The sequence below is a fragment of the Rhipicephalus sanguineus genome, chromosome 1 (genome assembly GCF_013339695.2).
Source record: "Rhipicephalus sanguineus isolate Rsan-2018 chromosome 1, BIME_Rsan_1.4, whole genome shotgun sequence".
Taxonomy (NCBI): Eukaryota; Metazoa; Arthropoda; class Arachnida; order Ixodida; family Ixodidae; genus Rhipicephalus; species Rhipicephalus sanguineus.
This window is the reverse complement of record NC_051176.1, coordinates 21,161,944-21,187,874: the sequence shown is the minus strand read 5'-3', so window position 1 is coordinate 21,187,874 and position 25,931 is coordinate 21,161,944. Positions and strand designations below refer to the sequence as shown.

Here is a 25,931-nt window from a genome sequence, read left to right as displayed (position 1 = left end):
ACTTGTGAAAGCGTATATTGAAGGAACCTTGCGCTATTGCCTACCGGTGCTTCATTGATTATCACCAGCAAACAAGAGAACTTTGGAAGCCGCACGAAACAATTGCCTACGAATCTGTCTAGGCCTTCCGAAGTGCTCATCAACCTCAGGAACTGTAGCGGAAGCAGGATGTCTTCCGCTAGAAGTCGTCTCTACTCAAGAAACCATGCGCACTCATTTTCATCCGATTTCATTTGAAATCACCCGATTTCATTTGATATAGCACACTTACAACAATTGGCTGTTACCACAGGTAACTTTATCACATTTTAGTGGATACCAGCTCACTGCGGTATTCTGGCCAACGAAAAAGCGGATGAAGCGGCACGCAAAGGACTTCAAAACCGAAACTATAGGCGAACCTATTTCACTAAATCTCATGCTTCCCAGCTGGCTAAGAGACTTGCTTCCGAAGAAAACAAGAAGCTCTGGAACCTTTCGACACATCGTTATGCTTTCCTCTACTCTATCGACCCACATCTAAAAACAAGACTCCCATGCAGAATTCCTCGGCATCTGGAAACTCTGTACCATCGTCTTCGACTAAACAGTGCTAATGGAAACAGTTTACGGTACCGCTTCGGTCAAACCGAAAGTCCGTACTGTAATAACTGTGGCTCCATAGAAACTGTCGAGCACTCAAACAAAATTGTTTGAGTGCCGAGCGTATGCCGAAGAGCGTGCGCTCTATGAACATTGCATGTATATGCTGACCAAAAGAACTTTATCAATTGACTGTGCCTTGGGCCCTTTACCCTGCGTCACGCAACAGAGGCAAGCGATGAAACTACTATTCAGATATTTAGAGAGCATCGGTCAGCTCGACAAACTTTAATGGCACCTTGAAAGCACGTAATAAGTCACTGTCAGCACACGTCCCCGCCCAAGATTTACAAAAAACTCAGTTTTTGTTTTTACCTCTTTTTCATTCTATTTTAACTTTTTAACATTTTTTTTCTATATATATCTCTGTGTCTTTCTGTCTTTCAGTCCCCAATCCCCTTCCCCACGCAGAGTAGCAAGTCAGCGAATTTACACACGCCGGCTAAATTCTCTGCCTTTCAATAAAGAGCTCTCTCTCTCTCCCCACGGCCTCAAGTGGACTCGATTGCGGAAATTCTACGGGAAGAAATTCTGCAGTCACTTGGGGTGCCCGAGACAGCGCAGCCTCATCGTGAAGCCATTACCTACGCTGCTGCTGTCCGCCGTCGCTACACAGCCACGCGACACCGCACCACTGCCGTTTCGTCTGCATCGTCAACGCCATCTCAATTGCCTGTAAGCCAGCGCTACACGCCGAGGAAGACCGACGTATGGTGCGCCCCTGACCGCGGCCCGCTCTGCTACCATTGCGGTGAAGCCGGCCACATCTACCGCCGGTGCCAGTACGGTCAGATGAGACTATGCGGTTTTGCCGTCAACGCGCCGTGTCAACAGCCAGGTGAACGACCATGCGACGTCGCTGACTACCTCGCAGGAGCGCAGTGGACACCCCGACGAACTTGCCGATCGCCGTTGCCAGGCGGCCACATCTCACCGCAGCGCCGGCAGTACACCGGCCACTCGTGTCCGATCCGCGAGCCCTTATCCGGAAAAATAAGGGTAGCAACCGATGAAGGTGTGGTTGCTGTACGACAAAATTGGCGGCGAGGAGTTACGGAGTCGCCCTCTATCGGACGCGCCTAAAATGCGTGCTAGGTAGGATACCGCCGGCGCGCTCCCCATAGGTTTTGCTGTCGGCGCTCTACAAAAACACCTCACAGAAGCCCTCCAGGGCATTTATGTAAGTACTTTCGAAAGGAAGTGTGTTCTTTACTGTCAAAATAATCATTTTCGACGAACTGAAAGCAAAAGATAGTCTACAGTCGCTGTCTCTTTGCAGAAAACCTAGCACCCGCTTCACGCGGTCACCGCGTCGGAGACCCCTGAACCGGCTTCTTGCGTGAAAGGTAGTCACTCGCTGACTGCAAACTCTGTGAAATATCTCGTTAGAGTAGACTACTGCCTGTATTACCAAAGGGAGCATAACGGAAAGAAGCCTCAAGCCAGCAATCGCACGGGTTCGCGAGGACTGACGGTGCATCTGCATGTATGTTCGTACTGATGGTTTCGCTTTTGCTACGAGCGCGTTTTCGAACCGCGCTGTGAACTTTAGGACGCAAAATATGAGAATTTGTGAGTACACAAACAACTACTGTTGCGCGGACGCTATCAGAGCAGTTCAGCAGCAATTTCGTTACAACTAAGGGTGCGCCTATGGCGACTTTGTGATGTGCCATCCCGACGATTCAGTGTTTTTATTTCGGTCTAAATTTTTGTACGTTTCAATGTCATTTGACAAATTTTCTGCGTATTCAACGGTCTTGTCAGCGGGCAAATGCCGCTGTTTCTGTTTCTTTATTCAGTGCATTCGTTTCGTTTGGTGCTCACACAAAACGGGAGCAAACGCGACGCCTTTTTTATTGCTCCTTAATTATCGTTCCCTTTGCATTCCAGCGAACTTGCCGCTCTCTGTCTACAACAAATTCGTAGACCAAAGCTTTACCAATTCGAGATTGCTGGTGGAAGGAGAAGCAGTCTACGAGACCGAGCATGTAGTAGCATGCAACGCCAAGGAAAAGAAAGAAAATACAGTAACGTTCGCCGGACTTGTTCTGCAAACGTCGGCTGTGAACTAGGACCCACATGAACTTGAAATAGCGGTGAATAAAATAGGAGTTATTGCAGCAACCAGCAGCCGTAAAACAGGATGGTATTATTTGGCGAGTACCCCAGCAATTTTGGCAGCAGTGTCGTGCCTAACGCCAACAGGATGGCATCTTTCCCAGGTAAATAACTGAGGCGCTAAGAAAATACATGGGGTTGGAGAGGCCCAACGTGGGTTTGAGAGAGGCAGAATAAATTTGGGCTTTTTAGAAAACAGTGTTTGAGTCAGGGGAACGCAAGCTTGACTAAAAAAATGCTATTGCCAACATAAATGCAGAACACAGCCGCAGCATTTGACTCTCTCGCTACGTATGTCCACCAGCAAACGTCGCGTAGTTTATGAAGACGAAAGCCTTCGATGCCTCTTCAAGCGGGAAGATTGACCGTCGGCGGCGCCAAGACGAGTGACGCAAAAAATAATCGTCACGTGATGACGTCACCATATGACGTAACTATGACGTCAAAGATCTCCTAAATTTGTAACATCATCATGGAGGCAATGCTCATGGAGGCAATGCAAAACGTCGTGTAGCTTATGAAGGTGAAAGCCCTAGATGCCTCATCAAACGGAAAGATTGCCCGTCGGCTTCCCGCATCTGCGGCGTCACCACGAGGGATGCAAAAAATAATGGTCACGTGATGGCGTCACCATATGACGTCATCATCACGTCACAGATCGCCAAAATATTGCCACGTGCGTTTCTTTATCACTTTTGCTGTATTCGGTTTTTGGCCACAAAGACTGCCAGCAACGCTAAGCGCGAACCGCGCCTCATTGTTCGAGAAGCTTCGCGATCATTGTAGATCGTTTTGTTAAGATTGCGCGCAAGACGCGCACACTCGAGCTTATTCTAGAATTTGCACGACAGCCAGCGATAACACTGGCATATTCGACGGCACATGTTTAAATGCCGACGCGCTTCACCGCTTGTCAGTGGATCGACGGTCAACGCTCTGTTCGCCGCTATCAGTGTAATAGCTTGTAACGAGCTGTATAGCGAGACAAAGATCTATACAAGACGCTCGTGTTTCTGTACGGAGAATCGCGATGACTTAATCGTCATCGGGCAGTAGCGAGGCCGTTTATGCAATCACACCAAAAAATGTATTTACAAAAGACTAGAAAGGTCTAATAATAAATGAACTAAGAAAAAATTAACAAATGCTTGGAATGCTGGAGTAAGAGTCACAAGGGCATAGTACAAAAACGAGAAAGAGTTCACCGGAGAGGAAAGCGGTGGTCAAGTCCCGGCGGCAAACTCAACGCTGGGAAGGGACGGCCGACGCTTGGGTAGGTCCGGTAGGTCCGATGACCAAGAACGCGGCTCACTGCGGAGGTCCTTGACACGCAAGGCGTTTGCCCTGCCCATCTCGAACGCTGGCCGGCGCTCGCTGCCGTAGATGCTGGACTTGCCTGGCGGATACGTCCTGGCGACGTTTCACCCACGCCAGGCCCGAAGCGCAAGGACGACTGGTATGGTCCCAGGTGGGAGCTTGCTGAGACCTCGAGTCCGCACCCCGACGGGTCACTGCTCCCACGCCCTGGTTCTTCGACCTCCAGCCACGTCTCCCTCACTTCTCCTTCTCCTTCGAACCATCACGTTCTCCGATTTTCGTGCGTCGTCTTCTTCGATGGTCTCTGTGGCGCGCACTTCAAACACGATTACGCCACTTCGCCTCACGCACGGCCACTTCACTTATCACACATGCCCCTCCTTCGGGAAAAGTTTTTTTTTCCGGAAAAAAAACTTTGTTGCTACGTCGTAGTCGCAATCACCACTTGTCCGCACAAGACCACTGCACCGCACCAGTGAATACAGGTGATAGATGTCCTCAATAAATGTTCACACACCCTCACACATAAATTTTCTGCTGGTGAATAAACCACCTGATCCAGAAATGTACATTGTAGACACAGTGTAAACCAGTTGCAATACACTTCCGTTAAAGCTTAGGTTACAGCCTACTCATGAAATCGGCGCCTGCATTCTCTGAGCCTCGAATATGTTGAATAACAGAAGAATACTCTTGTAATGCTAGACTCCACCTTAGTACTCTGCTGTTAACATGTTTGGCTTTAGCTAGATATTGTAATGGTTGGTGATCAGTTTGCACAACAAACTGCGTTCCGTACACAAAGATGTGAAACTTTTCTATTGCCCACACTAGGGCTAGACATTCTCGTTCTATGGTTGAGTAATTCCGTTCTCATGGTAATAACTGTCGGCTGGCGTACGACACTGGATGTAACACCCCATCGTGCTCCTGCATGAGAACTGCCCCGATAGACGTGTCGGAGGCATCCGAACGCAGTACGAATATGCGCTTCTTATCAGGAGCTCGCACTATTGGTCCTGATGAGAGGGCTTGCTTCAGTTTCTCAAAAGCCGCTTCTCTTTCTTGGTTCCACCAGATCTTGTTCTTCTCCCTTTTCTTCGTTAATTCTGTTAAAGGCTGGGCCTTCTCGGCATATCGGGGTATTAAATCGCGGTAGTATCCAGCTTACCCCAGAAAAGATCGCAGCTGCTTCTTGGTCTCAGGTCGAGTTGCGTTAGCAATATTTGCCACTGTACTTTCTACTGGTTGAATAGTTCCGCCTCCCAACCGATGACCCAAGAAGATGATAGATTCCACGGCGATTTCACATTTCTGAGGCTTGATGGTTAGTCCTGCTTCACGGACTCGCTGCAACAAGTGTTGTAAAGTCTCCACGTGCTCCTCCCAGGTCTCTGTAGCTACGAGAACGTCGTCAATGTAATAGACTACGTTTTGAATACCAAGAAGAAGAGTCCTCATTAATCTCGTGAACACTGCGGAAGCCGTCTTGATGCCGAAAGGCATATATTAGAATTGGTAATGTCCCGACTGCGTCGAATTGCTAATGTCCCAAATTATGTCTGACGACGAACATTATAACGCACACGGGCTCTAAGTAGACACTACTTGTTCATCGGTATTTGTATACAGTCCAAGTCAATCCAGGTGGGATCATCCGGGTTTTCTCCTGCACCTGATCTTCCAGCGGTGCTTCTGACGCTTGTTCCATACTCGTACTTTTGAACGCGTCGCCTTTGGTGAACTTGTGCTCATGATGAGCGGTTTTCGTTGGCATGAACATCCATTATGCAGACACTTCCACAAGGTTCTGGTGTAGCTGTTTCTTTATTTCTTCGTCTTGGCTGCGTTCGCCTTGGAAGCATCAGGCCTCTTCATCTGTCTTGGCCTCGGCTGTCTCATTCGTGGCTTTGATGCTGTCTCGGTATTTCGCATCTTAGCTGAACTAAGCTGTATCATCCGCATTGCCTTCGATCTTGCCGTCTGCAACTTTTTCGAAGAGCCGGAGCTATAAGCAGTACAAGAGGCTTGCTTTTCTGACGTGATGGTCTTCTTTCTATTTCTTTTCGGTGTATGAACTGGGCTTTATTTGCTTCCCCTAGGCACTTGTATGCACGGCGCTGGGGACTTAACATCTGAATCTGTCGTCCTTGGCTCGCATGCATCCTTAATATCTCGTCGACGACCTTTTGGATTCACCAAGTCTTCCCGCTTTTCGATGATAGAAATCTCTTCCACCACGCACGCCTGTGATATTGCAGCTGTCTTGTCATTAGCTTCTTGGGTGTTGCACGTTGACAAGAATTGCGAAGGCATGCAACAAGTCTTTAGAAGCTGTGGTTTTCCTTCTGTGTGGGTTTCTCGAAGGGTCTTTTCTGCAGTCGAAGCACTCATTTGTCGGCGTTCAGTACGTTCAGCTATTGGATGGGAGGCTGACTCGTCTGGCTTCTGCGCGACAAGATTGCTGTTCAATGCGCATTGGCTAGATAGTGGTGACGTAGACGGACAGAGTATTTTGCCCTGTACTTCTGCTTTAATTTGTTGCCTTACTGATTCCAAGTGAACCTGCCGAGCTTTTAATGTGTCCGCGATCTTATATTCTGCTCTGACCTTTGCTAAAAGAATCTGGCGCACATAAACGTCGGCTTCCTCCATCTCCGCTTCCAAATGATCAATGTCAACTGTGTCTTCTACCTCGTTATCAATTCCTCTGAGAAGCTCGCACTGGTCAGTCAAAATTCGGTGAATATTCCTCAACTCACTTACTGATGGACGATCCACGTGTAGAAGGCTTTCGATGCTTGCGCTGGCTTGCGTGACGGCCTTCCGTACTTGATTCCGCCTTCCGAATAGGGCCCGAATAGGGCCTCCATGATCGGGTCCAGTGTCGGAAACGTAACAAATCACTGGCCGGCAGCGTTGCGAGGCGAAGTCGACGTGGCATCCATCACAAAAGTCTCGCACGACGAAGTTCAGTTTGTTGTCGGGCTGACATTCTTCACGATCTGTGTCTCGGGTATGGTCAGGCCTCGCACATCAGCTTCACCGAACGACGGCTTCACAAAAGTCCTCCAGGCTACAGATGCGGTCGAGAATTCGTAAAGTCCGCATGCTCTCACTTCTGACGGTCCTTTCTCCCGGGTTTCGGCACCAAAATATAGAGAAAAGGACAAGCCGTCGTCCCCATGGTGAAGCCCCCCGTCGACCTCCTCTTTATTCGAACATACTGATCTCAATCATGATGATGGCGCCACCCCTCGTCTTCTACACAATTTGCAACATCGTTGCGAAATAGTGCGGAACGGAGTAACTTGGAGCGTGCCAGACTCTATCGAAGACGAGAAAACCGAGGCGGATCGAGGGCGCGTGCACGTGGCCGGTGCAGCAGTTCGCCTTTAGTATTGCCATTAAACGGACGTCTCTCTTTCACGTCTGGGGAACCAGTCGTTTTGTATCATTTGGTGCCGCGAAACCCGGGACTGCCCCTCGAGAGACGCCTTCACGTCACGGCCATGGCGAACTCGGAACAGCTGCGCAAGAAGCGTGGTGCCCTAAGGGCTGGCGTCACGAGAGCGCTCACGGTTTTAACGGACCTGCTGCAGCAACCGGATCCTGACGCCTCTCAGATTAGCGGCCACATGGATTACCTCAAAGACAGGGAGAAAGCACTGTCGCAGCTCGACGACGTCATCCTTGCGACCACAGACGAACAGAACCTCGACCAGGAAGTAGGAACGGCGCAGGAATACAACGAGAACATTCTGTACGCACTATCACGCGCCAAGTTCTGGCTTCAAGAACGTGAGAGGAATGCCGGAAATCAGGCTCGAGCAACTGAACCCGGGCCTAGCCACCTCGGATCTCCGAACTCCGGCGACGCAGCAGGCCAGGTGAGAGAGCACCGTCAGCGTTCAGTTCAACTACCGAAGCTACAGATACCGACTTTCGATGGTAGTCTGCGTCGATGGCAGTCTTTTTGGGACCATTTCGACGCCACCATCCACACGAACGCTGAGCTACCGCGGATTGAAAAGTTCAAGTACCTACTCACCTACTTAACCGGCAGCGCGAAGCGGGCTATCGAAGGCATCCGCTTAGCCGAACAAAACTATGACCTTGCGATCAAGACGCTCACGGACCGCTTCGGACGCCGGGATCTGCTCGTGAACGAACATATCGATCATCTTCTCGCGCTAAGCCCAGTGAAATGCTCATCAGAGGTCCAGAAGCTTCGTCTGCTGCACGACAATGTCCAATTTCACGTCAGCACCTTAGAAGGGCTTGGAGTTTCACCAGATCAGTACACCGTGGTGTTAAACCATGTCCTGATGCGATGTCTGCCAGAGGATCTCGCCATCATATACAGGCAGAAGACCAAGGAAACAAACTGCGCACCCAGTATCACCGAAACTCCTGAAGACAGAACGCGGCTAGCCAAGGATATGCTAACCTTCCTCCGCATCCAAGTGGAAATCCGGGAGGAAGGCCGGCAGCTGTCGCGTCGTGCACTGCAAGACGAACCCAGGACCCACAAGCCTGAAGAAATTTATGGCGCGGAACCTATACCATCAGCGTCAGCTCTAACCGGGTCCACCTTGCCTGTCAGACCAGCGTGCCCACTATGCCAAAGCAAGGATCATACGATCGCTTTCTGTAACGCTAACTTATCGGTTGAGGAGAAGCGTGCAAGGCTGCATTACGCTAATTGCTGCTTCCACTGCGGAACGCGCAATCACATATCCATCAACCTCAGGTGTGGTACCTGCCATCGACGCCACCTGACGATTCTCTGTGAATTATCGAGGCCAGCCGAAGACCTTCAATCAAGCGGTGGATCCCCGGCATTTGATGAACCACCGCCCCAAGCAATGCGAAACGTCACAACCGCCCAGAGCAGTCACGTCGAATCTACGCCTGTATTGTGGCAGACAGGCCGAGTTTGGGCAGAGTCTGGAGACCGACGAGTACTCGTGCGGATACTGCTGGACAGCGGCAGTCAGCGCACATACATTCGTGCAGACGTGGCAAAGATACTTACGTGCTCGGTCGTGGGAAAGGAAGAGCTCTCCATCGTCACATTTGGTGGCTCCAAGTCACGAAGACGAATTTCTGCAGAGCGTGTCAACGTGCGACTCCGCAGCTAGTTCGGCGCCTTGCCAGTAACTCTGGAAGCCTTAACGATTCCTGAAATCTGTTCTGTAACAAGTCCACCGCTCGACCCCAACATTTGCACCTGCTCGGTGAACGGGAGTACAACGTGGCCGACAGCTTTCAACCAACCACATGGCAACCAGAAGAAATAAGTGTCCTCATCGGGTCCGACGCCTATTGGCAAGTTACCACAGGGAAAATTGATCGCATAAACGAGAGGCTAACAGCGATCGACACCACCTTTGGATGGATGGTGCAATGCCCTATTCAGTCCGACAACCACTTCGCATCAAGTGCACTGCTCGTCTCGAGCAGTAATTCTTCTGCAGTGGACCTCGATGTACCTTCGATGTGGTGTCTTGATGTCAACGGGATAGATGGAGCGCATTCACGAACCTTAGAGGGCAGCCACCACATGTTTGGATCGGAGCTAGGCATTTCCAAGCGCAACAAGAATCATCCAGTTGACAACGCCGTCACCAGCGGCAGGAAGGTGGAAGAGGGTGAGACGGCAGGCGACCATGTCGACGCTCATCTTGGCCGCGCGCGTCGTCGTCACTGGTGGCAGAATGCGGGCGACGCCGCACTTGCCCAACTTGTCTCAGATCGGCTACTTTTTGTGCGAGCACCACGACGAGGATCGCATCTTGGAGATTTTACACGCCGAGTACATCGTCATCAAGCACGTCACGAACGCCCTGCACGCCATAAGAGTCGGTCCCAGGGACGGAAAGGGGTGCGACAGCCGCAAATCAATGGCCGCAGTGAACAGGCACTGCCGAAAGCAAAGCGAGCGGCGCGCAGGAATTCGTGCGCTGTCTGCCGATTGCGAAAGCCCGCCCAAGAGCGTTTCGACCGCACAACACGGAACGCAAGCATGGAGTCCATGAATGCAAGGGGCGTAACAGTTCCTTCGATGGCAACGTCAACGCAATGGAGGACAACTTGGCGCAAGTCAATGATCTGGACCACGTGCCTCTCTTTGAGCTTCTGCCAATCAGCGGAGAGGACACGTCCGTGGTTTCGCTGAATGAATCAAATGAGGCTTCTAAGCTTCTCGTTTCAACACTAGGACTGGAAGGGGCGTGCATGGAACCTTCGCAACAATCATTTCCGAAAACTACGGAAAGTATCAGCCAACGAAAGCGAATGCCTTTAGAGGAACTGGAACCTGTGGAAAAAATGTTCAGATCAGCGAACCAACCGTTCCATATCTTACCCAAGCTAACAGGACCGGGGAACTGCCAAGTACTTCCCAACAAGAACTGCGAGATTGGCATGGACACGAACGTCGTCCACGTTTACGAGAAGAATGAGAATGCGGTTGCTGAGAAGGCCATGAACTCCTCATACGTCAGCCTGCCGCAGTTAATCAACGACGTCAACAACATAGGCCTCATAATCACGGACAGACCGCTTAAATCGTCCCGCTACCACTGGCTCAGTTGGAAGAGCATTAGACCACGAAGACGTCTAGAGAGCAAGCTCGACGAGCTCCAGCAATTGAACCCGTCCCAATTCCTACTGGGAAGTCGACACATCTCGGTGCCACAACGTCCTTCCACCTCGGGGCTCGCGAATGCACTTCTATTGCAACGCAAGGCTCGTCATCGCCAGCGCCTATCAACTGAACGGCGGAAAAGACGCCAGCGAGCCTACCTATTTCTGTTGCGGCCACGTTATCACTGTTCAAGCTGCACCATGGACGCGTGCGATTCATATTGGCCCCCCTGGGAGGATGTTGCGAAATAGTGCGAAACGGAGTAACTTGGAGCGTGCCAGACTCTATCGAAGACGAGAAAACCGAGGCGGATCGAGGGCGCGAGCACGTGGCCGGTGCAGCAGTTCGCCTTTAGTATTGCCATTAAACGGACGTCTCTCTTTCACGTCTGGGGAACCAGTCATTTCGTATCAAAGGCAGTGACTGGTCTTGAAGCCCGATGGAGTGGGACTTGCCAATAGCCTTTCGTCAGATCGAACTTCGAAAAATATCTCTTGGTGCCGACCTCTGTGAACATTATGTCCGTTCATGGTATGGGTTCGGCATCGGATATTAGAATCTCATTGATACGCCGAAAGTCCACACGGGTACGATAAGTGTTATCCGGCTTCTTGACGAGAACAAGTGGTGAATTGTAGGGAGATTCGATCGCTCGATGACGCCAAGCTTCAGCATGTCTTGAACTTCCTTCTCGACGACTTCCTTCATTGCTATCGGCAAAGGGTATTAGGGAGTGTTAATAGGTTCAGATGTTGTCAACTGAAGGCGGCACTCCAAAATGTTTGTCTTTCCGGGTATGTCGGAAAAGACATCGTCATAAGCAGCTAGAATCTTATCAAGCTCAACACGCTTTTCTTCTTCCAGTCCCTTGGCTATAGGAATTGCTTCCACGCCAACGCTTCGAGTAGCCCTGCAAACTGGTAGTGGTGTGTCTGTCTCCTCCTCTTCCATGACCACGAAAGATGCTGTTTGAGGGTTTGTCCTCTGCTACCGATTTTCATAGCGCTTCAGCATGTTTATTTGGAACAGTTTGTTGCCATGTCCCAGGTCCAATAAATAGTCGTGGTTACCCTTTTTCCCAACGATTCGAAAAGGTCCTTTCCAGTGCATCAGTAACTTGTTCTCTGTGGTAGGGAGTAAGATTAAAGCAAGATCCCCCACTTCTAACTGACGGTTCTTGCTTCCCCGATCATAGTATTGCTTTTGAGTTTCCCTCGCTCGTGACAAGCTCTCATGGGCTAATTGCAACGTCTTCTCAAGACGATCTCGAAGATCCAAGACGTAGTCATACGTTGTTTTCACTTCATCACTGAGGTGTTCTCCCGTCCATATCTCCTTCAATATACTGAGAGGGCCTCTAACGTATCTTCCATAGATAAGTTCAAACGGCGAGAATCCCATGCTGGTTTGGGGTACCTCTCGGTATGCAAAAAGGAGTGGCGCGAGCAGCCGATCCCACGATTTCGGATCCTCTTGGCATAGTTTCCGCAGCATCTGTTTCAGCGTTCCATTAAACCTTTCGACCATCCCGTTGCACATAGGGTGGTAGGGTGTCGAACTCAGATGTTTGATGGATAATAAGGCGTTGACTTCTCTCATCAACTCGGACGTGAAGCAAGATGCCTGATCGCGCAAAATCTCACGGGGAAATCCAGTGCGCGAAAACATTTCCAACAGGCCCTCTGTCCCAGTCGTCGAATCAATAGCGGCTAAGGCCACTGCATCCGCGACAGGATGAAGCCGTTTATTGCATTAATAGTTAGTGTTCCCTGGTTACATAGCTGTAGTTTGAGTTTCAGTTTCCCTGCCACAAGTTCGGCCATATAAAAAGCTTCATCTCTGACGTGCTGACTGCTGCCTTCGTCGACGTCACGACTACGTGACATCTGGTGGAGGTACTGGGTACGTTCATGTTCCGGACGCCCCCGTCAAGCCGTGAACCCAGCCCCGCTCGTGAAGAAGACACCGACACCATCAGGGACAGTCGAGCAAGCCGGAGACTCAAAGGACTACCCCCTTAATTTGGACTCGTACCGGACAAGCCAAGAACCACGGCGACGAAGACAACGGGCACGATGACAGCCGCAGTGTCCCCTGCACCTGTCTAGATGCAGCCGCCCAGAGAGCCGCCTACCTTCCATGGATCGCCAAGCGATGACCCCGAAACCTGGCTGGAGACGTTCGAAAGGGTCTCAGCATTCAACAACTGGAACACCGAGGACAAGCAGCGCCACGTGTACTTTTACCTGGAAGACGCGGCAAGGACTTGGTTCGAGAATCGGGAATCCAATCTTCGAACCTGGGACATCTTTCGCAGCGCTTTCCAGGAAACGTTGACAAGCGTCGTGCGAAAGGAACGGGCCGCCGCATTACTGGAAACTCGGGTGCAGCTCCCGAATGAAAAGTTGACAATCTTCGCGGAAGAGATGAATCCGCCATGCTGACCCTGACATGCCCGAAGAGAAGAAGGTTCGTTTCCTCATACGAGGAGTAAAGGAACAGCTCTTCGCTGGACTTATGAGCAATCCACCGAATACCGTACAGGAATTCGTCTCAGAAGCCACGACCATCGAGAAGACGCTGGAGATGCGCACCCGGCAGTACAATCGCCGCGCATTTCAAGACAGCACAGCTGTTCATGCCCTCGGATCCGACGACTTGCGCGAAACGATCCGAGCCATCGTGCGAGAGGAGCTGCGAAAGCTGGCACCTTTGGCACCGCCCGAAGTGACGTCGATTGCTGACGTTGTACGCGAGGAGATCCAACAGTCACTTGGTGTTCCTCAGCCGGCGCCGCCGCAGCTCCAAGCAGTGAGCTAAGCTGCTGCAGTCCGACGCAACGCCCCCCCCCCCCCCCGCGTCAAGGCGCCGCACCGCCACAGCAGTTCCGCCACCAGGCACCACCGCCGCCAGCACCGACGTCATACCGCCCGCCAGCCAGCCAGCGATACACGCCCACGAAGACCGACGTTTAACGCGCCCCTGACAACCACCCGCTCTGCTACCACTGCGGGGAGGCCGGCCACACGTACTGCCGCTGCAGGGGCGTAGCCCCTGCAGCGGCAGGTTCAAACCCCCTCCGAAATTTTTCAGTTTTGCTTGCGCATATATACACGCACACATACAAACGCACGCACGAACATACATAAAGTATGGTTGAACCCCCCCCCCCCCCCCCGAAAAAAATTTCTGGCTACGCCCCTGTGCCGCTGTCAGTACCCACAGATGGGGCTTCGAGTATTCGCCGTCAACGCGCCTCGCCTGTAGCCAGGCGAACGGCCTCGCGACATCGACGACTACCTCGCCGGAACATAGTGGCAAGAACGACGACCTTCCCGCTCGCCTTCGCCGGGCCGCCACATGTCATTGCACCGCCGGCAGTACACTGGCCCAAATCGGGGCCGGTCGCGTAGCCCGTATCCGGGAAACTAAGGGCAGCAACCGATGGAGGTGCGGTTGCTGTACGACGAAATGCCGAAGATCCTCCGCGGCCGCCGCCGATGACAACGCGACGGGACCTGCAGAACACGACGCGAAGCAGACGAAGCCCTGCCGACGAAACCTCGCGGACCGAAGAAGACCCGTCGACGCAACATGGAAGCAGCGGAACATGCCGACGCAGCCGTGACCCGACGCCGGGACCCAACAGCAACGCAAGACGACGAACTAGCGAACTCGACGTTCTCATCAACAGCCACAACGTCACCACTCTCGTCGACACTGGGGCCGACTATTCCGTCGTCAGTGGGCCATTCGCCACCAAGCTGAAGAAGGTAAAGACCGCTTGGAGTGGACCCGAAATCCGGACAGCTGGAGGCCACCTAATAACGCCGATTGGTGTCTGCACGGCGAGAGTCGCCATCAATAACCGGACTTATCCTGCGAGCTTTGTAATCCTACAAAACTGCTCCAGGGATGTAATACTTGGAATGGTCTTCCTAAGTGAACACAGCGCCGTCATCGACCTGAGGTCTGAGTCGATAACACTAACCTCAGATAAAGCGCTCCCGCCCCGCGCGACGCCAGGGAACCATGCATTGAATGTGATAGAAGAGCAGGTGACCATTCCGCCGCGTTCCAGCGTCATTTGATGAATTTGATGAATTTGATGAATTTGATGAGTTTGATGAATTCAGTGAACGACTGCACGCCCAAGAAACAGCAACGAAAGACTTGTCGAAGAGAGTCGATAAGCTAGAGAAAAGCAAGGTAGATAAAGATGTGGCTGTGATGGCACAAGATTTAGACAAGCTAGAATATCGTAGCCGACGTATGAATCTAGAAATACATGGCATTAAGGAAACTGAGGGTGACGATCTTCTGGCAAAATTGAATGAAATTGCGAAACAAATATCACTTCCCTCCCTGACCCGAAGTGAGCTAGAAACCATCCATCGGCTACCCGCTAAACCAGGCAAGACTCGTGGCATTATTGTGCGCTCCTTGAATCAGGAAACGAGCGACAAGTGGCTCTCAAAGCGGCGACAGCTCAAAAGCGAAAACAGTAACACGTACATTTGTGAGAACATGACTCGACAGGCGCGTGAACTGCTCACTATGACCAAAGAATGGGCTAGGAAATCGGGTTTTGCATTCGTATGGCATGCCAATGGTAAGGTGCTAGTGAGGCGAACAAATGGCGAAAGAACAGTGGTCATTCGAGGAAGCGAGTACATAACACGTTTATCGTGAAGAGTGGTATCAGTTGTGTATTTTTCTGGTGATCCAGTCCCAAGATGTCGTACTCACCATCCGAATTCCTACGCGATCTTCCAACCTTAAGAAGCGACTCTGCGCTTTCGGTTTTTCATTTAAATGCCAGAAGTTTAAGAAAGAATTTTGATGAAATAAGCATGTTGTTGTCGGAAACTAATTATCTATTTGATATAATTTGCTTTACTGAAACATGGCTCTCATCAGATGATGATTGTATTTTGATTGACGGTTATGAGTGCAATAAGGTACGCATTTGGGCTGGTTGGTTCATGATTAACTGTAGAAACAGCGCTAAAAGACGGGACGAACGAGGAAAGGACACAAACAACGGCGCTGACTAACAACCAAATGTGTTTTATTCTTCCAGTCTGCATTTATATACTCCGCCACAATCTCAACAAAGCGAAAGGCAAAGAAACATAGAAAAAGATGATTAGCCTGCGCAGAGGCCAAAAAATCTTCAAACAGACAGAAACGTTAACTCCTTCGGAAGGAGGGAGATCGAGGGGAGGCTGACACATGCCTCTCCGCCATTATAGATATGATACGCTTCAGAAATGACACGCGCCCGTTCATCATGGTACTTCGACAGGGAAATGGAATCTTTAAAAGATGGCTGGCAACCACATTCATTACAGTGAAGCGACAATTGACTGTGGGACTGTAATGAATGTGGTTGCCAGCCATCTTTTAAAGATTCCATTTTCCTGTCGAAGTACCATGATGAACGGGCGCGTGTCATTTCTGAAGCGTATCATATCTATAATGGCGGAGAGGCATGTGTCAGCCTCCCCTCGATCTCCCTCCTTCCGAAGGAGTTAACGTTTCTGTCTGTTTGAAGATTTTTTGGCCTCTGCGCAGGCTAATCATCTTTTTCTATGTTTCTTTGCCTTTCGCTTTGTTGAGATTGTGGCGGAGTATATAAATGCAGACTGGAAGAATAAAACACATTTGGTTGTTAGTCAGCGCCGTTGTTTGTGTCCTTTCCTCGTTCGTCCCGTCTTTTAGCGCTGTTTCTATGGTTATGAGTGCATTTCTGCATGCCGATTACGAAAGCGTGGTGGTGGTGTTTGTGTGTATGTCCGTACAAACCTCCCATATAGAATCGTTGCTGAGTTTAAGGTGATAGCTATGAGTGTATAATGTTAGAATGTTCGAATGTGTTATTTTCTGTTATTTATCGCCCGCCTTCTGGTTCAATAGAAAGTTTTTTGAATTTCATTGAAAAATTACTGGAGAGATCTCTAGATTCTCGCTTACAAACTGTCTTAGTAGGTGATTTTAACATCAATGTGTCACTAGATAACCCCAGCTACGTACGCCTAAATGAACTAATCGAAGCATATGGTTGTATGAACGTAATTAGCACTCCAACAAGAATAACCGCCACGTCGGAAACAACGTTAGACCTATGTATTACAAGTTTCGATACTACTGATGTCAAAGCAGGTGCAATTACTGCCGATATCAGCGACCATTTTCCAACATACTGCTTCCTACCAGGCAATCGTGTAATCAAAAGTAAGGATGAAACGCTTTTTAGAAGTTACTCTAGCCGCAACATTAAACTTTTTGAGAACCTTATCTCTAGAATTGACTGGAGCCCGGTAATAGAAGAAACACATCCTAATAAATCATACAACAGTTTTTTAAAACACTTGACATCTCTATATGACGAGTGCTTCCCTCTTAAGCCATGTAAGAAACACAGAAAATGCAGAAAACCATGGGTGACAGTGGAACTATACAACAGAATTAAAGTAAAAAACAACCTTTTTCAAGTTTTCCTGTCTTCCAGAGATGAAAACGATTTACGTAATTACAAAAAATTTCATAATACTCTGAACAAAGATTTGAAGATAGCCAAGACGGAATACTATATTAGTAAATTTACCACTCATTCAGGAGACGCGCGCCTGCTGTGGGACACAATAAATCAGCTTATTAACAAAAAGGAGGTGTCCAGACGAATAAAATTTGAAAAACCGGGAATGAATAAATCAGAAATTGCTGACACTTTTAATAAACACTTTTTAACAGTTGGTGAGTTTACAACAGACCGCACTGAAACGTATTGCGAGAACTATATAGCGTCAAATCACCCGTCTAGTGTATTCCTCTTTCCTACTGATCAACATGAAGTGGTAAAGCTAATCTCGTCATTAAAGGATAACTGTGCTTGCGGCCCAGATGACATTAAGCCAAAGCCTTTAAAGGCTATAAGTCACTTTATCGCTACACCACTAACGCATATTTATAATTTGATGCTATCTTCAGGGGTTTTTCCCGATCAAATGAAACTTGCGAAAGTAACTGCCATCCATAAAGGTGGGTCATTTGATGAGCTCAACAATTACAGACCTATATCTGTACCCTCTATGTTCGCGAAAATGGCTGAACGAGTAATATATAAGAGGATTACGGGCTTTCTAAACGCAAACAATATAATAGCAAAAGACCAGTATGGATTTTGCAAAAACAAATCTGCTGAGTCTGCTCTACTCAGCATCAAAGAATACATTCTAGACAACATTGAAAACAAAATCTATACACTGGGAATATTTCTGGATTTTAGAAAGGCATTCGACAGCATACAACACGATCTTGTTTTACGAAAACTTCCGTATTACGGCATTCGGGGTACCACAGCTCAACTAATACAAAGTTATCTTTCGTCTAGAAAACAATATGCCGTTGTAAATAATACACACTCTCAAGCTGAACACATTAGGTATGGTGTCCCCCAGGGATCGATTCTTGGACCTGTCCTATTCCTGCTGTTCATTAATGATATCGTAAATATCGAGGGACACAAGAAAATAATATTGTACGCTGATGACACAAATGTATTTTTCGCAGGTTCAAACGTATGTGAGCTATATAAAGAAGCTAACGTTTGGATGGAAAAGCTAAATTTATGGTTAAACGCAAATAAACTTCAACTGAATATTGCTAAAACAAAGTACATGTTTTTCAAGCCTAAAGGAGTAACTCATATACCATGCACTCCAATTTACTTCCAGAGCACCGAGATTCAGCGCACAAAAACGATAAAATTTCTAGGAGTTCTATTCCAAGAACAACTTTCTTGGTCTCCACACATTGACGCGATAAAAAAACATCTTTCCAGGAGAATCGGCATTTTAAATAGACTGAGATACTACGTCCCAACAAATGTCAAGCTACAAATTTACTACGCTCTAGTACATTCACGGCTAACATACTGCTGCTTGGTGTGGCTCACAACGACTGCCACAAACTTAATTCTCTGTTGATATTACAAAAGCGTGCTATACGTGCAATATCTAACACTCCCCTTTGCGAAAGCGCCCGACCATATTTTAAAATGTACAAAGTATTGCCTATAAAACTGTTATACAGACATAAGCTTTGTCTAGAGATATTACACCAGTATAGACTAAATACATCACTATTCTTGGATACATATTATGTGAAACAAACACCATACGAGCTGAGAAAGAGCTTAATATACAAATATAGATCACGAACGAACTACGGTGACCAACGATTAGCTTCACAAATCCCAGACATATTAAACAAACACCCAACTATACTACATTTACTGGAAGATAGAACTTCAGCTAGGGCATTTAAAAAAATATCAAAAGAGTTTCTAGTTGAACAAAGTGATGCTTTTCTTGATTTTTAGAATTTGTTATTCATTGATGTTTTGTACTCGATACACCTTGTTCATTATTGTCCCTTTGCCTGTTGTTTGTTTGTTATACTCTAATTTGTCTTATAGAGCAGCTCGAAATCCTAGTCAAGAAGTTTCTTGTTAATTTATTTGATAAAAAACATGCATTAGTTTGTATTTGCCACCACTCGAATAAGGACTCTGTTTATATTTCTATGCTTTTAGTCACACTTCTGGTAGTTCTGTTCTACTATGGTACCCGTGTAAGATAACACGTGATGTTGTAATTTTCTGCGTACTGCACATACTGTATGTTTCTGCTTTGCTGCCAGGGTGGCACGACCCAGTCAGGCATTTACTTAGCCTTTAGTCGTGTCCCCCAAGGCAATCTTGTTCAATTTTGCCTTGAATAAAGCAAACCAAACCAAACCAAATTATTTCCGTCGGCACCGAAAAACCTGCGTAGTTTGAAGGCGTCATCGACGGCGATCAGCACCTACTCCTGAACCGTCAAATTTGCGTCGCACGAGGTATAGCCGAGCTGCGTGACGGTAAAGCAAAGGTAGTGCTGAGAAACTTCAGCCACGAATATAGGTACCTTAACATTGGTACGACGGTCGCCTACACCGAAGAATGTGTAGCCGCCAGCGATGCTTTCGCCCTCTTCGATGCTGCCGAACCTGCTTCGACGAGTCGAGGTCCCGAGCCAGATTTCGACGTCAACCCGAGCCTTCCGATGGTCAAGCAAGACCAGCTCAAAACCCTGCTTCTGCAATACAAGGACTGCTTTTCATCGTCGTCGAGACTTCGGCAGACACCGATCGCAAGACATCGCATCGTAAGAGAAGAAAGTACCAGGCCACTTCGTCAGAGGCCGTACAGAGTTTCGAAGCAAGAACGTGAGGCCATAAAGAAACAAGTCGACGAAATGCTACGCGACGACATCATCCAGCCTTCAAAGAGTCCGTGGGCGTCACCGGTTGTGTTAGTGAAGAAGAAGGATGGGACCCTACGTTTCTGCGTCGATTATCGTCGCCTGAACAAAATCACGAAAAAGGACGTGTACCCTCTCCCACGTATAGACGACGCCCTAGATCGACTCCACAACGCGAAGTACTTTTCTTCGATGAACCTCAAGACCGGCTACTGGCAAATCGAAGTCGACGAGAGAGACCGAGAAAAGGCTGCTTTCATAATACCGGACGGCCTGTTGTTCGAGTTCAAGGTCATGCCCTTTGGTCTTTGCTCGGCACCTGCGCCTTTCCAACGAGTCATGGATACTGTATTAGCTGGCTTGAAGTGACAGACTTGCCTTGTTTACTTGCACGACGTCCCTGTGTTTTCCTCGAACTTCGACGAACACCTCCAGAGACTTCAATCCGTACTTCAAGCAATCAAGAACTCCGGGCTCACCCTGAAGCCAGAAAAGTGCCGCTTCGCGTACCAGGAGCTCTTGTTTTTGGGTCACGTGATCAGCAAGACTGGAATGCTCCCAGACCCGCAGAAGACAGCTGCCTTCGCCGCTTTCCCGCCACCCACCGACAAGAAGGCCGTGCGCCAATTTCTTGCCTTGTGCGCCTATTAAAGACGCTTTGTGAAAGATTTTTCACGGATAGCCGAGCCACTAACGCAGCTAACGAAGACCGACGTCGAATTCAGGTGGCAAACAGCGCAAGTCGAAGCATTTCATGAACTCAAACGACGCCTGCAGACACTTCCGATACTTGCGCATTTCGAGGAATACGCCGATACGGAGATTCACACCGATGCAAGCAGCGTAGGACTCGGCGCCCTCCTTGTGCAGCGGACAGGTGGACTGGAAAGGGTTATCAGTTATGCTAGCCGGTCGCTCTCTAAGGCAGAGGCCAACTATTCCACAACAGAAAAGGAGTGTCTCGCCATCATCTGGGCTACGTCAAAGTTTCGCCCCTACCTCTACGGCAGGCCCTTCAAAGTTGTGAGCGACCATCACGCCTTGTGTTGGCTAGGTAAGTTGAAGGACCCTTCAGGTCGCCTCGCACGGTGGAGCCTAAGACTTCAAGAGTTTGACTATACCCTCGTGTACAAGTCCGGAAGGAAACACTCCGACGCCGACTGCCTGTCTCGTGCCCCCGTCGACCCACCACCGCCCGACGACCCGGATGATGACAGCTTCTTGGGAAACATAAGTGCCGACGACTTCGCCGAAAGACAGCGAGCCGACCCTGAACTGAAGGGCCTTGTGGATTACCTCGAGGACAGGACCACCGTTGTTCCGAAGATATTCACGCGGGGACTGACGTCGTTTTTCTTGCGCAACGGTGTTCTCCTAAAGAAGAGCAGTGGCTACCGGAACCCAAAGCATTGTGGACGGCCACGTCATCATCGACATCAACAGCTTCGCCGTATATAAAAGCGCACCCGCCGCAGGCACCGCAGCCATCTAACGCAGCCATCTGACCCGCTAATCTTTGCGATGCAGACGATCGTCCGTATGATCACCAGCCAGCTACTGCTGACCTCGGTGCGCATCTTTGCCGGTGCGTCACCGGAGTGCGCACTGCCGTGCTCCGCAGCGGCGTCGGGATGCTACCACCCGTCGCTCAACAGTCGGCCCGGGATGACCATGCCGCCAGGGGAGCAGTGGCTACCGGAACCCAAAGCATTGTGGACGGCCACGTCATCATCGACATCAACAGCTTCGCCGTATATAAAAGCGCACCCGCCGCAGGCACCGCCCCGTGGGCTCTGTGACTGCACCTCAACGCAGCCATCTAACCCGCTAATCTTTGCGATGCAGACGATCGTCCGTATGATCACCAGCCAGCTACTACTGACCTCGGTGCGCATCTTTGCCGGTGCGTCACCGGAGTGCGCACTGCCGTGCTCCGCAGCGGCGTCGGGATGCTACCACCCGTCGCTCAACAGTCGGCCCGGGATGACCATGCGCCAGGGGAGCAGTGGCTACCGGAACCCAAAGCATTGTGGACGGCCACGTCATCATCGACATCAACAGCTTCGCCGTATATAAAAGCGCACCCGCCGCAGGCACCGCCCCATGGGCTCTGTGACTGCACCTCAACGCAGCCATCTAACCCGCTAATCTTTGCGATGCAGGTTAGTAAATCCTACACGCTGTTTGCAAAAAAATCTAGCAATTACGTCTTGGTGCAGTTCCCGAGCCCACGATGCTGTCTCGCCATTGCCGCCGAATGTGTTTCAGTTATTCATTCCTTGCTGATGTTATCAGGAGATGTCGAAACTAACCCTGGCCCTAGCGGAAACGATGCCGTGTTGACAGAACTTCAGAAAATAGCCGCAGGCCAATCCAAAGTAATTACCGAAGTACAGAGCCTCAAATCTCAGTTAAACACTACAGATAGAACAATAACGGATTTATGCAAACGAATGACCGCCCTAGAGGCACACTACCAGGCCCTTATTCCTCTCGGAAACGACATCGAAAAGATGCGGGCAGATACAAGCAGCATGTCTCGCAAGATCGAGGAACTAGAAGACCGCCTAGACGACGCGGAAAACAGATCACGTCGAAATAACCTCATCTTTTATGGCATCTCTGACCCTACTGACAGCGAAACATGGAACGATTCCGAAAAACTGATCATCGATTTCTGCAGTAATAATCTAGGAATACCCGTAGGACCTCATGACTTCGAAAGAGCTCATCGCCTCGGTCGTCATTCGCTCGGTAGAAATCGTCCCATAATCGTGAAATTCGCATGTTACAAAACAAAGGACTCGATCCTATCTAATGGCCGGAAATTAAGAAATACTAACTTTAGCATTGGCGAGGACTTTTCGCTCTCCGTTCGACACGCGCGGAAACAATTAATTGCGTTTGCCAAGGCTAAATCTGCTAAGTTCTTCTTGCGGTATAAAACCCTGCACATCGGTCCGAAACGTTATGTTTTTGATAAGTTGTCTAGAACCGTTAAAGAAATCGCATAGCAATCGCCCTGTCACCATGTGCCTACAAACCGACAACACGCGGCACTTCCCAAACCCCTCTCATTTTCCGTGATATTTACTAACATCTGCAGTTTCCTTCCAAAGCGCGAACTCTTATCGAACATAGTTTCGTCATCCGGGAGCAATATACTGGTACTAACTGAAACTTGGCTCAACGATAACGTTTCAGACGCTGAAATCCTGACTGATTTACCTGAATTCCGCGTGTATCGTAGCGACCGAAAGTGTACTCGAGGGGGTGGTGTTCTGGTCGCAATTCACCAAGGTATAACATGTTCTGTTGTACACGTCACATCCGACATTGAATCATTATGGCTCATTTGTCACGCTCCTCCCGTAACAGTGCTCCTTGGCGTTTGTTATAGGCCACCGCATACCAATCCAGACTTCTGTAGGCACCTGAACAATAGCCTAAGGCAACTTGTTGCCACTTACCCCAATGCTCGTATCCTTCTCTTCGGTGACTTCAATTACCCGAGCATTGAATGGCATAATCTAGGCATTTCTTCATTAACATGTCATGCAGAGGCTAAAAACTTCATTGACGTATGTTTAAATTTTAACCTGAGTCAGTTAGTCTCGGAACCAACACGCGTTACACAAGAAACAGCAAATATCCTAGACCTAATACTAACAGTCCTGAGAACCTTTCATCTATCAGTTACCTCCCAGAAATCAGCGACCATAAAATCATACATGCTCTATTCTCATTCAGTTCCGCTCCGAAATACACAACCGCGAAAACAATATGCCTTTACGACAGGGGAAACTACGATGCAATAACTCAAGACCTTACCACCTTTTTTTCCGAGTACAAATCCGTGTTTCGCACTCGCACAGTACATGAAAACTGGTCAGTATTGAAAACTAAATTAAGTGTGCTCACTAACATGTTCATTCCGAGGGTTACCTTTCATACTAATCACAATAAGCCATGGTTTTCAGTACATTTAAAACGGCTGGAAAATAAAAAGAAACGGTTGTTCCGTTCGGCCAAACGCCGTGACACCCAGAGTGATTGGGATAAATACTTCTAAGTTGAGAAAATCATATCTAGTTGAGATCCGGAACGCCAAGCATTCATTTTATCACGATGACTTACCAAAGCTACTAACCAGCAACCCCAGGAAATTTTGGCAACTTTTCAATCCAAAGCACATTCACGACATCACATTGACTAACGACGCGCCCGAACCAGTCGCAGACCATGAGTGCGGCGAAATATAACACCGCATTTGCATCTGTCTTTACTCAAGAACTTGACACACCTTCACAATCACTATCAGTTAACATCGAAACATTTATGCCAACTATCACGTTTTGCGAAAAAGGCATTGCATCCGTAATCGATAACATGAAGCTTTCATCATCGGCCGGTATGGACTCAATTAATTCTGAGCTACTGAAGAATGTTAAATCAATTTGTGCCGCCTATTTATCTTTGATTTTTTCACAGTCACTCGCCTCAGGAATCATTCCACATGACTGGAAAGCGGGGAAGGTCGTTCCAGTGTACAAATCAGGTAACAGAGAGTCACCCTTGAACTACCGCCCCATTTCATTAACTAGTGTACCCTGTAAAATCATGGAACATGTCATCTACTCTCAATCGCAAGTTTCTTGGATTCCTGTAATTTTTTCATCTATCACAACACGGATTTCGAAAGGCCTCTCCTGCGAAACGCAATTAGCGCTCTTTCTTCACGACTGGCACACTAACCTTGACCGTAACATGCAGACCGACGTAATATTTCTAGGACTATGCGAAAGCTTTGATAAGTTCCCCACCGCCACCTTTTGCTAAAACTTTCACACCTGCACCTACACCCTAATATTCTTCAATGGAGTGAACAGTTTCTCACTAACCATTCTCAGTCAGTCTTTGTTAATGGTCACCTATCTAACTCTCTCCCAGTCACATCAGGCGTTCCCCAAGGATCTGTCCTTGGTCCCCTTCTATTCCTAATATATATTAACGACTTGCCCGATCATGTATCCTGCAGCATTCGCATGTTCGCGGACGACTGTGCCATTTATCACACTATCAGTAACCAGCATGATCATCTACATCTCCAAACAAATTTTAACAGCGTGCTTAAGTGGTGTAACACATGGTTAATGACCCTTAATCCTTCTAAATGTAAACTTGTGTCTTTTTCCCGTCGCCACCGCCCATACCGCTTCCAGTATTCCATTGTTAACACCCCAATTGAATCAGTACCATCTTATAAATATCTTGGAATAACCTTGTCCTACGATTTATCATGGCGTACCCACATCGCTAATGTAGTTTCATCATCCAATAAAGCACTTGGTTTTCTCAAGCGCCATCTCCGCCTAGCCCCCCTGCATGTAAAATTACTTGCGTACAAATCACTAATCAGACCGAAATTAGAATATGCATCTGCCATATGGAGCCCACATCAAGCGTATTTAATCAATGCATTAGAAGCGGTACAAAACCGAGCCGCCAGATTCATTCATTCATCTTACTCATACGATATCAGTATTTCATCTTTGAAAGCGAAATCTGGACTTGGATGGATGGATGGATGCTATGAGCGTCCCCTTTGTAACGGGGCGGTGACATGTCTGCCACCAGGCTCGGGAAAAAAAAAAAACTACCTTGTTTCATGTTGGCCTGATACCTTATCTACATTGATTAAATCTATGTTATTATACCAAAAAATACAAATTCACGGTCTATCTCTCTGCCTCTTAAGGCAGAATGACCTTATTATTCCCCCATTATTTATTTTTGTTCTTTATCTCTACTTTTCTGCCACCAATACTCTAACCGTCTCTTACTTATTTCTATCGCGGACATGTTCAGCTTTCCATTGTTGTCCCTAAAAC

General features: G+C 48.6%; 2 protein-coding genes across 2 annotated transcripts; both read left to right on the top strand.

Annotated features, from left to right (window-relative positions):
- Positions 1-7,592: 7,592 nt before the first annotated feature.
- On the top strand, positions 7,593-9,224 carry LOC119393219 (uncharacterized). Its single transcript, XM_037660487.1, has one exon. It carries the CDS (start codon positions 7,593-7,595, stop codon positions 9,222-9,224), a length of 1,632 nt encoding a protein of 543 aa, XP_037516415.1.
- A 12,333-nt stretch (positions 9,225-21,557) lies between these two features.
- LOC119384916 (uncharacterized) lies at positions 21,558-24,217 on the top strand. Its single transcript, XM_037652549.2, has 2 exons — positions 21,558-21,845; positions 22,163-24,217. The coding sequence occupies exons 1-2, from the start codon at positions 21,562-21,564 to the stop codon at positions 23,052-23,054; spliced, it is 1,176 nt and encodes a 391-aa protein (XP_037508477.2). The 5' UTR covers positions 21,558-21,561; the 3' UTR covers positions 23,055-24,217.
- Positions 24,218-25,931: the final 1,714 nt, after the last annotated feature.

What these genes read in the sequence shown, in the direction of transcription:
- LOC119393219 (XM_037660487.1), top strand. Translation starts at nt 7,593, where the DNA reads ATGGCGAACTCGGAACAGCTGCGCAAGAAGCGTGGTGCCCTAAGGGCT.
- LOC119384916 (XM_037652549.2), top strand. Translation starts at nt 21,562, where the DNA reads ATGCAGACGATCGTCCGTATGATCACCAGCCAGCTACTGCTGACCTCG. An exon ending in CGTGGGCTCTGTGACTGCAC is followed by an intron (nt 21,846 to 22,162) that starts CTCAACGCAGCC and finishes CTGTGACTGCAC; the next exon opens with CTCAACGCAGCCATCTAACC.